Here is a 16516-nt window from a genome sequence, read left to right as displayed (position 1 = left end):
AAATTAACAGAAACAAGAGTATTCATTACATTAAGATGAAGATAAATAATAATGAATAATTAAATGTATAAATAACGATTAAATTACGCTTCAAAAGTTTTAAAGAAAAAGCGGCATAAGAAAATACAGTATTTTACAATGTGCAAATAGTTGAAGTATACATATCAGTTTGATTACCGTGGGTTTTGTGTACCATTGAGGTATTTCACCTAATGAAATGTATGTACTGTATGTCGATATTTGCTTTGTTTTTAAATTCTCTGTGGGTCTGTGTGACCTGTGGGAAATATATTTCTAATATGATATAGTTGGCAGGAGGTTAGAAAGTGCATCTTGGTTTCCACCTCAGTGTCCAGTAGGTTCATAGCCCGTCTTCTCTCGAGAGCTAGATCTGTATGGCAGCCTACGGTACCTTTCCATAGCAAGGCTATGCTCACTGAGTCTGCAGTAGTCGTGGATTTTCTTACTTTTAGATCACCTTTTAGAGACCTGACGAAGACCCACACGGGTCGAAACGTTGTCACCTTTGACCTAATAAATAGCCCTGTGGAGTAGCTGTGTGCGGACCTCAACCTTACTGTATCAGATGTCATTTTGTCCTGCACCAGCATGGTGGATGTGCTTGGCATACATTTGATTGTATTTCACTTACTTTTAGATCAGTCACAATGGTCAGGTATTCATCCACTGTGAACTCTGGGTTTAGGGCCAAATAACGTTCCAGTTTGCTCTTTTTTGTTTGATTCATTACAGTGTGTCCAGTAATTATGTTTTTGTTTTCTTATTTGGTTTGGTCTAATGATGTCGCTGTCCTGGGTCTCTGTGTAGTCTGGTTGTGTTAGTGAACAGAGCCCAGGAACCAGCTGGCTGAGGGAACTTTCTAGATTAATCTCTCTGTAGGTGACAGCTTTGTCATGGAAGGTGTCAGAGTCGCTTCACTTTCTTTTAGGTGATTATAGAACATCAATGCTCTCTTCTGGATTGTAGTGGGTGGGTAACTTCCTAATCATCTCTTGTATTCCCTCTCGCTCCCTCTCTCCCTCCCTCTCCTCCTCCCTCTCTACCTCTCCCTCTCTCTCTCTCTCTTTCATCAGTGTGTTTACATCACCCATGACTGAGGGGGATCACTAAAATCTGGTCCCTTCCCTGAATGGGTCTACACACACACGTACACGCACGCACACACACACGCACACACACACAAAGTCAGGGCTCCAGGTATGAATGGAGAATGAGGCTGTTTGAGTGTAGCTGCTTTTAAGTTTCCCCAGAAGGAAAAACTAACATGGAGCCTTATAAACAGACGAGCCTGCCCACCAGTCCCCCAGCAGCATTCAACCATCCTCCACGCGCACGCACGCACGCTCGCACGCACACACACACACACACACACACACACACACACACACACACACACACACACACACACACACACACACACACACACACACACACACACACAGGCGGCAGCCTGGTGGAGGAGTGTGTTTTCTCCCCCTCATCACATCCTGCTCCTGACGGCAGCTAAGTTAGACGTTCTCTCTGGCCAACGTTTCTCGTCTGCTCCATAAAAATCAGCCAAAGCAACAGAACACAGTTCATAACTAACATTGGAACTGATGGGGGAGCGAGAATCAAACTTAACACCAAAGTTACGGGATCTCAATACATCTGTCAAACAAAAACTCCTCACGAAATAACAAAAACCCTGGATCACCTCTCCCTGGCCTCAGAACCAGCCTATACTCAGCATCTTCAAGAAATTGTGGGTGGTGGATGTTTGTGTGTGTGTGTGTCCATCTGTGTGCGTGTGTGAGAGTGTGTGTGTGTGTGTTTGTGTGTGCGTGTGTAGGAGAGGGAGTGTGCGTGTGTGAATAGGCCCTCTGTGCATTCCTGTGGGTGGTTCCCGAGGGGCGGGTCTAACAGGGCAGTCCCCGCCCCCATTGGCCAGCGTGGTTGGGCTGAGGGCTGTTAATTGGCTTCCTGCTCAGGGTTAAGTCAACAGGCTGGCCTGGTGTAGGCAACAATACAGCTGTGTTAGCTGCTGCTAGCCCTGCCTCCTTTAGCCTATCTTTGCCTTGCTTCCTCTCTACCTCCATCTGCCTCTCTCTACCTCTCTACTGTACCTCTCTCTACCTCTCTTCCTCTCTACTGTACCTCTCTCTACTTCTCTACCTCTCTACTGTACCTCTTTCTACCTCTCTACTGTACCTCTCTCTACCTCTCTACTGTACCTCATACTACCTCTCTACTGTACCTCTCTCTGCCTCTCTACCTCTCTACTGTACCTCTCTCTACCTCTCTACCTCTCTACTGTACCTCTCTCTACCTCTCTTCCTCTCTACTGTACCTCTCTCTACCTCTCTACCTCTCTACTGTACCTCTCTCTACCTCTCTACCTCTCTACTGTACCTCTCTCTACCTCTCTTCCTCTCTACTGTACCTCTCTCTACCTCTCTACCTCTCTACCTCTCTACTGTACCTCTCTCTACCTCTCTATACCTCTCTCTACCTTTGTACCTCTCTACCTGTCTACCTCTCTTCCTCTCTATCACTCAACCTCTCTGCCTCTCTCTACCTCTTTCTACCTGTCTACCTCTCTTCCTCTCTATCACTCAACCTCTCTATCACTCAACCTCTCTGCCTCTCTCTACCTCTTTCTACCTGTCTACCTCTCTTCCTCTCTATCACTCTACCTCTCTGCCTCTCTCTACCTCTCTATCACTCTACCTTTCTGCCTCTCTCTACCTCTTTCTACCTCCCACTGCCTCACCAGGCTGGTTAGAAGAACAAACCTGCTGGAGCCCAAGCTGCATGACAGATCCGTCAGTCATCCTCACAAACACACACACACACACACACACACACACACACACACACACACACACACACAGACACACACACACACACACACACACACACACACACACACACACACACATGCTCACATGCACACACACATGCACTCACAGACTACCCCCCATAACAGACTAGGTCCCTCAGTTCTCTCAATCATCTTCACTGTGTTTGTGTGTGTGTGTGTGTGTGTGTGTGTGTGTTTCAGATGACACAGTGGTGGTGAGCCAGACCAGTGCTCCTCCTGTTGCAGCAGAACCCAGTGCTGAGCTGATCCAGCCGGACCCTACTGGAGAACCCTGGGGTAGGACAACACACACACACACACACACACACCCTACCGGAGAACCCTAAGGTAGGAGAGCACCCTGTGTCAGGGCCAGGTACTCACATGTTCTCGAGTAGACATAACCTCTGTGACGTCATCGCTGTGACATCATCCCCACGTGCTCCTGTCCCCCGTCCCCGCCCAGTGAAGCCCAGGTTCAGCCAGCCCACCAAGATGCGCCGGCGGGTTCTGTACAAGCCCGTGGGCAGCTCTGTGCGCCTGAAGTGCCAGGCCGCGGGGACCCCGCCCCCCTCCATCAGCTGGTGGAAGGACCACGCCCCCCTGCCGCCGCCCCGCAGGGCCGGCCGCCCCCAGTGGACCCTCACCCTCCGGAACCTGCAGCCAGGGGACAGCGGCAGCTACACCTGCCAGGTCAACAGCCCCGCCGGGCACATCAACGCCAGCTACAAGCTGGATGTCATCGGTATGAGGGGGTCAGGAGGGAGGAGATAGGGAGCAGGAGACAGGGGGTAGGGGTTAGGAGGTAGGAGGCATGTACACCAGCCTATACAGATTGTAGTGGAGGGGACGGAGTACGCTCACTTCTTTATCCGTGGATCCACAGTATAAACCCTCTCCTTTAAACACCACCCATTGGAAAAACTGTAACATTTCCGCTGCAGTTTACCCACTGATTTAGTCGCGGCTGCACCCGTGGATGCTAGCATGTCAACGGGGCACGAGGCACAGCTACACAAGACACAGCTTTAAGGGTCAGAACTTAGCCGCCAGGCACATCAATACCTCTTCCACATTAATACCGCTTCCTAAGTATCTAATCTCTCTCTCTCTCTCTCTCTCTCTCTCTCTCTCTCTCTCTCTCTCTCTCCCCCACACACACACACACGCGCGCAGAGCGGTCCCACTGTAAGCCCGTCCTGACGGGCACCCACCCGGTCAACACCACCGTGGAGTTCGGCGGCACCGCCTCCTTCCAGTGCAAGGTCCACAGCGACGTCAAGCCCGTGGTCCAGTGGCTGAAGCGGGTGGACGCGGCGGCGGCCGAGGAGGACCGGCGCAACACCACGCTGGAGGTGGGCGGGCAGCACTTCGTGGTCCTGCCCACCGGCGAGGTGTGGTCCCGGCCCGACGGCTCCTACCTGAACAAGCTGGCCATCGTCAAGGCCACGGAGGAGGACGCCGGGATGTACATCTGCCTGGGCGCCAACACCATGGGCTACAGCTTCCGCAGCGCTTACCTCACCGTGCTGCCAGGTCAGCGGGGCGGGGGCGTGTGTGTGTGTGTGTGTATATATGTGTGTGTGTGCGTGTGTATAAGAGTGTGTATATGTGTGTGTGTATGTAAAAAAACGTGTGTGTATATATGTGTGTGTGTGTGCGTGTGTGTGTGTATAAGAGTGTGTATATGTGTGTGTGTGTGTATGTACAAAAATGTGTGTGTGTGTGTGTACAAAAACATATAATATATGTAATGTGTTGTGTGTGTTTGTGTGTATACGTAATGTACAGGTGCATCTCCGAAAATTAAAAGTACATTATTTTCTGTTTAATTCAAACTGTGAAACTTTCATGTATTCTAGATCCATTACACAAAGTGAAATATTTCAAGCCTTTTTTGTTTTAATCTTTATGATTGTACAGTATGTTCAGTATGCTCATTTATATACTCAATACTTGGTCAGGGCTCCTTTTGCACATGGAGATAATCAGCCTTGAAATGTTTCACTTCATGTGTAATGAATCTATATAATATATGAAAGTTTCACTTTTTGAATTAAATAACAGAAAATAATGAACTTTCCACAATATTCTAATTTTCTGAGATGCACCTGTATAATGTGTGTGTGTGTGTGTGTGTGTGTGTGTGTGTGTGATCTCCCTCCTCACCTCTCTCTGGCCTGTGTGTTCAGACCCCCAGGTGGAGAACACGGTGACGGTGTGTGTGTGTGTGTGTGTGTGTGTGTGTGTGTGTGTGTGTGTGTGTGTGTGTGTGTGTGTGTGATCTCCCGTCTCACCTCTCTCTGGCCTGTGTGTTCAGACCCCCAGGTGGAGAACACGGTGACCCCGCCCCACCTGAGTTCCGGCCTGCCCTGGCCTCTGATCGTGGGCATCCCTGCCGCTGCCCTACTCATGGTGGGCACCATCGTCCTCTGGCTGTGCCACGCCCGCCGGCGCCACGCGGCCCTGCCGCCCCGGCCCCTGGGGCACCGAGACCACCACGGGCCCCCCTCGGACAAGGACCCCCCCGGCCATGACGTACCTCCCGCACACAGACTGCTGGGCGTGGGCCCGGGCCCCCCCCCTAACCTCGGCGCCCCGCCCAAGGTGTACTCTAAGGTGTACACGGACATGCACACACACACTCACACACACTCCCACGCGCATGTGGAGGGTAAGGTACACCAGCACCAGCACTTCCACTACCAGTGCTAACTGGGCACACGCAGAAACACACTACTCACACATACACACACACACACACACACACACATAAACTCTCTTATACACACACTCAACACACTCACACGCACACACACACACGCACACAAATATAATGTTTTGTACGCACACACACACAAACACACACACACACATCTCCCTTGTGGCCTTGTCTCCTAGCCACTGCTGCTACTCCCACCTACCAACGGACTACAAGCGAGGGACACTGAGTCATGTAGATGAAACCAAAAATATGAACTATATCTCCCATGGTGTAGTGTGGACACGGGGAACACTTCCTACCTCCTTCGAGAGGTGTGGAAGATGTCATGTCAGTGGCCGGTCTCACCAGTCTCTGTCTGGACCACACCTGGTGGAGGTCAGGCAGCTGAGAAGACGCCTACAGGGGTGAATGGGGTGACCAGGGATGGGACAGTCTCTATTAGACACCAACACAGAGAGACAAGCATGTAGCTTAGTGGAGGGAAGAGAGTATGGAATAGTCAGCAATAAGCAGAGAGACTGAGGCCGTAGCAACCTAGCTGGTCTCCCATCCCAAAGAGACTATATCAGTCTAGCTGGTCTCCCAGAGAGAGCGTAGCAGCCTAGCTGGTCTCCCAGAGAGACTGTAGCAGCCTAGCTGGTCTCCCAGAGAGACTAGCAGTGGTTCTCAGGAGTCCTAACCCTGGTTGTGTGAGATCAGAATGATAGAATGTCCCAGCTCTGGCGGTCATCCACAAACACTTTGATCCTCTCCAGTCTGACTTAGAAATTGAATTCCAATTTACTCACAAGTTCTTCGCCCTAATATGGACCCTATCTGACCCAAGCCTGGAATGTTTTGTGGTGTTATCTGCTTGGAAGCATGATGTACAGTAGCTACTGTACCCTGTATGTCTCCGCCGCAGGGAGACGCATGGTCCAGCCAGCCTCTGTGTGCCCCAAATGTCAACTGTGTCCAATCAATTAAAGTGTACCAGCCAGAATGTTTACAAAGTGTAGCTAGCTTGGATGCTAGCCTGTTAGCAAGGTTAGCTGTGGTGGTTATGGTTCCACTCCCTGTCACGGAGATGATAGATGTTGGAGAGGAGATTGTTACGTGTGAGACTCCTGGAGGAGAGCACAACTCATCAGGGAACATGGATGGACGGACAAATGGATAAAGGTGAAACAGGCTTTTTCTATTTTTGTATTCAGATATTGTATGATAATATAATATGTATCCAACTGTGCCTGAGAGAACTACAGTACTACCGTTGTTAATCAGCATGTATGTGCCAGATCCCATGTCGTTCTCAACGCTAGGTGTGTATATTATTCTCATTTCTTCTTAGGTATATTTTTATATAAAGTATGTGAGGATATGTATTGTTTTATTGTATTGTGAATTGTTAACTCGCCAAAAAGCTATTTTATTTGCGTTATTTTCTCATATGTCTGGGCAGTCTGACTGGACTGACAGCAACCGGAGCTGTAAAGAAAAGAAAAGCTGATTGTACTGTTAACATCACATATCTAGCATCATATCTAGCACATCTAGCTTGGTTCTCTATGCAAATTTCTATCCAGTCAGTCCAGTTCATTCTATAGGAAACCTATCGAGTATTTTTATTTCCTGGAAATCATGCCAAACATTTCACAGAGCCATTCAGCCAGTCCTGGATCTACAGTGGGGTGTTCTAGAAGAAGTATTCTAGAGCCTGTTCACGTCATGCTGTACATTTGTATTTTTGTAATATAAACATCTCCATTACTGTTCCCCAGAAACTCTTTTGAATGAAAACAAGGTGAAAGATGTGTGAACATGTTTGTTCTGTGAGCTGTGGAGGTTGAGAGGGCAGTCTGGGGCTGGTCTCTCCCTGGGTAGTCTGGTCTCTCCCTGGGCAGGCTGGTCTCTCCCTGGGCAGGCTGGTCTCTCCCTGGGTAGGCTGGTCTCTCCCTGGGCAGGCTGGTCTCTCCCTGGGCAGGCTGGTCTCTCCCTGGGCAGGCTGGTCTCTCCCTGGGTAGGCTGGTCTCTCCCTGGGCAGGCTGGTCTCTCCCTGGGCAGGCTGGTCTCTCCCTGGGCAGGCTGTTCTCTCCCTGGGCAGGCTGGTCTCTCCCTGGGCAGGCTGGTCTCTCCCTGGGTAGGCTGGTCTCTCCCTGGGCAGGCCTCAGCCCTCTGTTAGTGTAAAAGAGGGAGGAATGCTCTGGGAAAAGCAAGCTGCTCTCTCAGCGTCAGGCAGATAAATATTCCCAATAGGATTTGCTGGTTATTAATCAGGGGTCGAGTTGTGCAGAGGCAGGCCTCAGAGACAAGCCTCCTTCCTCTGAGCTCCCCAGGTGACTCAAACTGTTCATCAATCCCTGACAACCATGGGCTTTACAAGGTTAAAGGTTGCATGTTTGTCAATGTGACACCTAACACATTGGGTAAAGTTGTGGTGAAAACTTGTGAAGAACATGTATGTCATGGCAATCTTGAGTTTCCAATATGTTCTACAACTCTTATATTTCTGTGATAGAGTGATTTGAGCACATACTTCTTTGTTACAAAAAAACATTAATGAGGTTCTTTTATGAATTTGTTATGAGTCTACTGAAAATCGGACCAAATCTGATGGATCAAAAATATACCAACAGCAACATGAATTTTGGTGATGTAGAAAGTTGTGTCCATCAAATTAGCTTTGTGGCATGGCCTCTTAACTTAGAGTGATTATGCTTGACTACAGCTGGTGACTTTTCCAAGCCCATTTAAATTGGTACAAATTAAATTTGATACAATCATTAGACTCAGGCACAAACACTACAACGGGAAAGTTAAAGGAGTTCAGCACGGATCTGAAAAAGCACATCATTGACTCGAACAAGTCAGGAAAGTTACTTGGAGCCATTTCAAAGCAGCCACAGGTCCCAAAATCAACTGTGCAAAAAATGCTTTTAAGTATAAAGTGCATGACACAGTTGTGTCACTGCCACAATCAGGAAGAAAACGCAAGCTATCACCTGCTGCTGAGATAAAATTGGTCAGGATGGTCAAGAGTCAACCGAGAACCACTAAAAAGCAGGTCTGCAATGAATTAGAAGCTGCTGGAACACAGGTGTCAGTGTCCACAGTCAAGCCTGTTTTACATCACCATGGGCTGAGAGGCTGCCATGAAAGAAGGAAGCTCTTGCTCCAGAAGTGACACCAAGGCTCGACTGAAGTTTGCAGCTCATCACATGGACAAAAAAAAGCCCTTCTGGTGGAAAGTTGTGGTCAGGTGAAACAAAATTTGAGCTGTTTGGCCACAATGACCAGAAATGTTTGGAGGAGACAAGGTGATGCCTTTAACCCCAAGAATACCTACCGTCAAATATGGTGGTGGTAGTATTATGCTATGGACCTGTTTTGCTGCCAATGGAACTGGGGGTTTACAGAAAGTAAATGGAATAATGAAGAAGGAGGATTACCTCCAAATTCTTCAGGATAGCCTAAAACCATCAGCCAGTTAAGTATTGGGCACAGTTGAGGGTTCCAAGAAACACACATCAAAAGTGGTAAAGGAATGGCTAAATCAGGCTAGAATTAAGGTTTTAGAATGGCCTTCCCAAAGTCCTGACTTAAACTCCATCGAGAACATGTGGACAGTGCTGAAGAAACAAGTCCATCTGTCAAGAGGAGTGGTCAAAGATTCAACTAGAAGCTTACCAGAAGCTTGTTGATGGCTACTAAAAGCACTTAATTGAGGTAAAAATATGGCCAAGGGACATGTAACCAAATATTAGCATTACTGTCCATATTTTTTGACTCGATTTGATTTGGTCACATTTTCAGAAGATCCATAATAAATTCAAAAAGTAACCAAAGTTCATGATTTTGTGTGGCTAAGAAATGTGTGCTCCAATCACTCTATCCAATAACTTAAGCCTGTCATTGTTCTTTACAAGTGTATGTAAACTTTTGACCAGAACTGTATGTAATAAATGTTTATATTTGTGTATCTGTCTCTTTCATGAGAAAAACACCCAGTAGCTTAGTCCCATTCTAAAAGTCTTTCATTGTTTCATCTATGGAGGACAACATTCATTGTAGCGTAAATTTGCCTCATCTGTGTCTAGTCTACAAGGTCTGTCCATAGATGTACTGTATCGTACGAATCTCGTATCTGATTGGGAATCAAGGAAATACTATGACTTTGTTTAAGAATGGTATTTTGCGCCATCTAGTGGCTAACTTGCGCTACGACTAGGCTACGTGCGACCATGATCATGTTGCTCCTGTTGGGGCGGCTGTACCTCAGTTGGTAGAGCGGATCGTTCAATGATCGAAGGGTCAGTGGTTCGAATCCCAACTCAGACTGTCCACATGTCGAAGTGTCCTTGAGCAAGACACCTAACCCCAAATTGCTCCCAAAGAGCAGGTTAGCGCCTTGCCTTGGATTGCTGTGTGATTGGGTGAATGAGAGGCCATTGTAAAGCTCTTTGAGTGCCGCTAAGGTGGAAAAGCGCTATATAAGTGCAGTCCATTTACCATCAATAATCAGATATTCTAATTAGCCTATATAATAGGCTAATTTTTACCCCATTTCTGTCAAATATTCACTGCAAAGATCTGTCCACATAGAGGTGAGTCCAGACTGGTTATTCCAACTACTACAGTACTTAAAGGGTGTTGAGCTAAAACCAGGCAAGGTCCAGCCTGGCTTATGTACGTGGCTGACTTGTTTCTGTTCAGGACTGGTAGAACGGAAGCTAGTCATGCCACTGAAATAGCTGTGAATTGAAATTACATGAAATAAGGTCTGATAAATTAAAGGAGTAGTAAAGGGAAATGCATGTTTAGCCCTGTTTTAGGGTTACTTATGATCATATACGTTTTCTGTCTCCCCTAGTGCCTCTCTCTCTCCCTCTCACCTCTAACCAGGTCCAGTGTCAGCTGCGGAGCTGTGGATATCGTAGTATTTAGTACACACACACACGTACACACAGACACACATCAGTCCACATCCGGCTTAGGCCTGGACCTGATGCTCTTAGCCTTTCTTGCTCCGAAAATTTAATTTAATGTTATCTATTGTTCTTTAAATGTTCTTAGCCATTAGACAAATATATTCCAGGAGCTTGCCCCAGGTTGCCTGTTTCAATATCTGTGTGGTCTGTATGGCTCTATGTGCTACTAACCCTGCTCTGCCTTCTCTCTGCCTTCCCTCTCCCAAGTGCCTCTCTCTCTCCCTCCTATCTTCTAACCAGGTCCAGTAGATGCCCCACTGTCACCAGCAGACCTCCCGAAGTCCGATAGATACCCCTGTGTCTGCTGTAGATGATGTAGCATGTCCATAGAATATTCTCTCTCCTATGATGCTTTTAGCCTCTCTCACTCTGAAATGTAATTTAATGCAATGTATTGCTTTATAAATGTTCTTAACCGGTAGACAAACATACTCCTGGAGCTTGCTCGATCGCCTTGTTGAGAGGGGAATAATTTTTACAGCTCACTTATCTGGCCCCCGGGTGATTACTGTTTTTTTGCTTCCCTCTGGAATATGTAGAGTGGGTCGTATGCCCACCTCCCTTGTTCTCTGTAAAGCGCATTGTGTTGCCTCTGGGTATGAAATGCGCTATACAAATAAAGCTTTGATTGATTGATTGATTGATTGATTGATTGATATACAATGGTTCAGATCAAAACGTTGACAAAACTAGCACTTTTGAGAAAGTCTGATAATTGCTCTACCACCGTTTTGGTCATACAATGGATGTGGATGGGCACTGTGAAAAATCATTCAAAAAACATGTTAAACTCTCAATTTCAAAGACAAGAAACTCACCGAGGTGTTAGTTGACGTTCTGACATATAATTCGCCATAAAGTAAGATTCTAGTTCATCTGGAAAGGCTTTTAAAAATATTTAGCATAGAACTATTTAGTCCCAGCACATACGTGTGTAAACTTCTGCAAACTAGGTAGCCTAGCAACATAAACAATAACAATAGCTACTGTAAGTAGTTCCGCTTCCTGAATCCCCTCTGCGGATTGATCTACACATCTACAACGGTCGCTTCAATACAAGTCAATGGATTTCATAAAATGATCAATAAAACCCTACAGGATTCATACTTTGCAATTAATTTTATGTCAGAACACCAACGGACACCAATTACCCCCTCGGTGAGCTTCTTGTCTTTGAAATCGAGAGTTTAACATGTTTTTGAATGATTTTTCAAGATGCCCATCCACATCCATTTTATGACCAAAACAGTGGTAGAGCAATTATCAGACTTTCTCAAAAGTGCTAGTTTTGTCAACGTTTTGATCTGAACCATTGTATATGATCATAAGTAAGCTTAAAACAGGGATTAAAAAAAGGGATAACTAAACATGCATTTTCCCTTTACTACTCCTGTAAGATAGGTCTTGTCGCCTGGACACATCAGTTCCAATGCTAATCCAGAACAGTAAGAGTGGGATAGCCAGTTAGCTCATGAGCTCACAACAACTAGCAGCAGCTTCCATAACATTAATGGTAGCGGTCAGTAGCTAAAGTAGTTATACTGATGATTCCTTTAACGTTATTTTGCTGCAATTGGTTCAACTTCTGTTTCTGGACAAAGGTAAGGGATAAAAAGATTGGAGTGAAAGGATGAATGTGTGGAGGCTTGGGGTATAGTCCCATAAAGTCAACCCCACTGGGGCATTGAACCCCGGTCTCCCAGGTGGGAGTCCTATGCTCTTACCACTACTCTACTTGTGTGGGTTGAGGTTGGCCTGTGTACTTGTCCTATTTTTCTGCGACAGTCTCATGATGTTCTAGGCCTTCTCCTTTGCTACAGGCACTTGTTGTGAGCAAATGCATGTAGGTTTGCCTTGTCTGCTGTATATCCCAGAAGAAATAATGCTCTTTCAATCTTTCTTGAAATGCCCTACATTCCTTGTCAACCATTCACTTGAAATAGTGAGATTAAACATTAAAGACTTATTTAAGTTCAACAGTTTAATAGTTTAATATGAAACATTTGAATACAAAAATAAAATACAAAAATATTTCCTCAACAGTGTTATTGTTCATTCTATTACATCACAACATCCAATTACATAAAAAGCATGAAAATGAAAAATATGGGAAAAAAAACATTTAATGAAATAATTTAACAGTAAAGAAAGAATGCTGACAAACAAGCACAATATGTAACAGATAACCTCACAATGAACACACACAAGACAATAACCTCCCAATGAGCACACAAGACATAACAAATAACCCACCCACCGACCTAGAACACACACAAGACATAACAAATAACCCAACCACCCACCTACATGCCTACCACCCAAAAACCCCTCCTACCTACTAACCCACCTACCCCCCTACCTACTCACATACCTACCTATCCACTTACCTACCCACCCATGTACCTACCTACCTACCTGCCTACCTACCTACCTACCCATGTACCTACCTACCCCCCTACCTACCTACCCCTCAGTTACCTACCTATCTACCCACCCACGTACTTACCTACCTACCTACCTACCCACCAACCTAACAACCTACCTACCTAAACACCTACCTACCCACATACCTGACTACCTACCTACCCACCAACCTACCTACCGACCTATCTACCTACCCCCTTACCTACCTACCCACCTACCACTCTCCCACCCACCCACTCCTACCTACGTATCACCCCCCCCCCCCCCCAGCCCTCCTACCTACCCCACTACTTACCTACCTAACCACCCACTGACCCACACCCCTACCCATCTACCCACCCCTACCTACCCACCCACCCCTACCTGGTGGAACTAGGACTAGCGCTGGGGGGACTAGGTCTGGAGCTGGGAGGACTTGGAGGCCTGGAGCTGGGGGGACTAGGTCTGGAGCTGGGAGGGACTAGGTCTGGAGCTGGGAGGGACTAGGTCTGGAGCTGGGAGGACTAGGTCTGGAGCTGGGAGGGACTAGGTCTGGAGCTGGGTGGACTAGGTCTTGAGCTGGGAGGGACTAGATCTGGAACTGGGAGGGACTGGAGCTGGAGGGACTAGGTCTGGAGCTGGGAGGGACTAGGTCTGGAACTGGGAGGGACTAGATCTGGAGCTGGGAGGGACTAGGTCTGGAACTGGGAGGGACTAGATCTGGAGCTGGGAGGGACTAGGTCTGGAGCTGGGAGGGACTAGGTCTGGAACTGGGAGGGACTGGAGCTGGAGGGACTAGGTCTGGAGCTGGGAGAGACTAGGTCTGGAGCTGGGAGGGTCTGGAGCAGGGAGGGACTAGGTCTGGAGCAGGGAGACACGAACGAGAAATTACAAGAAAAGCCAAGGCAATAAACATGGGAGCCAGGACCATGGCCACACCCACTGTCCCCAGCCCCAGGACTGAATCTCCAACCAGCCGCCATGGTAACATGCCAGCCACTGAGAGAGTGTGAGGGAGAGAAAGACAAAGTGAGAGAGAGAGAGAGAGAGAGAGAGAGAGAGAGGGAGAAAGAAAGAGAGAGAGAGAGAAATATCCAGCAGTTTTATTACATGGCGCTCTGAAATACTCGATTCTGAATGGACAACCGACACATTCTGCTGTCAATTATTTCTCAACAACTTACCCACGTTCAGGGCAACGGAGCAATGTTGAGTGCTGCTTGGGGCAACACTCTTAGACCGGTCATGACTGGGCACGATGATCACAGGACATGGCTCCTGAGACACAGACAGACACAAACAGCGAGAAGATTAGTCAAGTCAAGTGAGCCGCCAAATCTGTTTCCACTCCTCCACCAACCAACAACAATAACCGGCATTTTTGTTCAAACTAAAAACAGTAAGTCCAAATGTCCAAACGTCTATCTCGGGCTGCGTGGTCCGGTTGATGGCAGTGCTCTGTGGTGACATACCCAGCCTGCCTTGCAGCACGTGCAGGTCATTGGCCACCTGGAGCTTGTTACAGTACAGTATGAGTGTATGAGTACAGTGACACACCAAAGATTGAGTCATCTTACTGATTTAGAATCCTCTCCTAACAGTTGCTCCATCTGGGGGTTGATGTAGGAGAAGCCTGTGAAGGAATTCTGGTCTGTCACCGTGTCAACGGTGGGGAGGCGGGGCTCCTCCCTCAGCACCTCCTGGTCACTGCAGTCATGGGCGGCTTTCTGTGATTGGCAGAGAAGGGCTGTCAGTCAACAAGCTGCCAGTAGGAAGGACTATGGTCCCAGTAATACATGTGTTCTGCTTTCTCTAGAATGTTCAGTGTTCTGATGTTCTGATGTGACTGGAAAATAGGCTGTAATGGAGTCCCTACTTGTTGTGTAAGAGAGACGATTATCATTCTAGAATGATAATCATCTCTCTTACACAACAAGAGGGACTCTAGGCTGGAGCTGGGAGGGACTAGAGCCGATTGGACCAATGTTTCATTTTATCACAGACATCCTATCACCAATAGCCTAGCGAGTCGTAAACCACACCTCCCTACTACAGCAAGCATTAAATAAAGCATTACTTTTAGAGTTCAATGCCCTACAGTTATGCTAGGTGGTGCTGTAGCTAAGTTAATCGTAGCTGGCTCTGTGACACTATCTTTTAGTTTGCTCTGACCCCTTGAGGGATATTGTAACCTTAAGGCCTATACTCACCTCTGTAGCCTAGGCCTACTCAACAGTGTGGCCTATCCACCTGTAGATTCACTACATCCCTGCATTTAGCCTGAATCAACTAAATGCCAGAATAGTCCCAGGTCTACTACCCAGCTTGATATAGACTGGTTTGCTTATGCATATCTTAGACCTCTCTTACAACAGGCCTACAATAATAGATTAAAAACGCTGGTATCAGGTCATCTATTAACAGAATTTCCCCACCCATGGCCCATGATGTCTTAAAACGTGTTATGTTATGTCTAATAGACTATAGCCTTTTACTAACATGCAACATTACTAATAAATAATAATAATAATAATAACAATAATAATAATACTAATATTGCAGATATTTCTTTGAGCAGTGTAGTATTTGGAGCCAGGTCTGGGGCCAAACACACTCACCTCCGGGGCCATGTATGGCCGAGTTCCACAGGAGTCGGTGCCGAACATGTCTTCCTTGCACAGCCCAAAGTCGACGTGTCCCTCCCTATCCAGCAACACGTTTTCGAGCTTCAGGTCCCTGTGGAGGACGCCCTTGCCGTGGAGGAACTGGAGCCCGATGACGATCTCTGCAGAGTACAACCTGGGAGAGATGGAGGGAGGTTAACAGCACATTAAGGTTCATACAACAGCCCAGGCAGGCAGTTTTCGTCGTGGCTGTAAAAGGGCCTGTATATGACCTGGTGTAGCTCTATAACAAGACCTGTATATGACCTGGCGAAGCTCTATAACAGGGCCTGTATATGACCTGGTGTAGCTCTACAACAGGGCCTGTATATGACCTGGTGTAGCTCTATAACAGGGCCTGTATATGACCTGGTGTAGCTCTATAACAGGGCCTGTATAAGACCTGGTGTAGCTCTATAACACGGACTGTTATTACAGGGCCAAAAAAGGGGAAAGGAGCGAGCAGAGGGTGTGGGTATTCTTTCCCCAAATCTTTCCCACTGGGGTCTTGAACCCCTGATCTCCCGCATTAGAGTTGGATGCTTCATCCACTACACCTACACTACCAGGGAATTAAAAAATGTGTGATGTCATAGTGTATTTATTTGGTGTGCTGGGACTACTGCCTCTTGTGGTGGCAAAATAGAAATGCAGTTCAACAACGGGACGGGGGGAAGGAGGGAGGGAGTGACAACCCGACAAATGCTATCTATGGTGCGCCGGCTTACAGCCACGCACAAAAAAATAGAGTGGCAAAATACGTGGTTTGATTGCTTTGAGTTTCCGTAGCTCAAGACATCACGGAAGTATTTCAAATGAAAAGTAAACAGACAAGTGCACAGGGCGGCAGGAATCTTCTAGCAAACTTAATGATTTGTATTTTAAGAATCGGAGA

The 16516-nt window shown here is 47.0% G+C and overlaps 1 protein-coding gene across 1 annotated transcript in view; it reads left to right on the top strand.

Moving 5' to 3' along the window:
* The window catches only part of fgfrl1b (fibroblast growth factor receptor like 1b), a gene marked incomplete at both ends in the record, with an annotated part of 19871 nt that extends 14293 nt beyond the window's left edge, over positions 1–5578 (top strand). Inside the window, 4 exons of the mRNA XM_084449133.1 lie at positions 3065–3160; positions 3330–3608; positions 4040–4399; positions 5184–5578. Of these exons, the coding sequence (XP_084305259.1) occupies positions 3065–3160; positions 3330–3608; positions 4040–4399; positions 5184–5578 (1130 nt within the window). The remainder of the gene's footprint in view (positions 1–3064; positions 3161–3329; positions 3609–4039; positions 4400–5183) is intronic.
* Positions 5579–16516: the final 10938 nt, after the last annotated feature.

The sequence above is a fragment of the Borostomias antarcticus genome (assembly GCF_949987555.1).
Source record: "Borostomias antarcticus genome assembly, chromosome: 14".
Classification (NCBI taxonomy): Eukaryota; Metazoa; Chordata; class Actinopteri; order Stomiiformes; family Stomiidae; genus Borostomias; species Borostomias antarcticus.
This window is presented reverse-complemented; position numbering and strand designations above follow the sequence as displayed.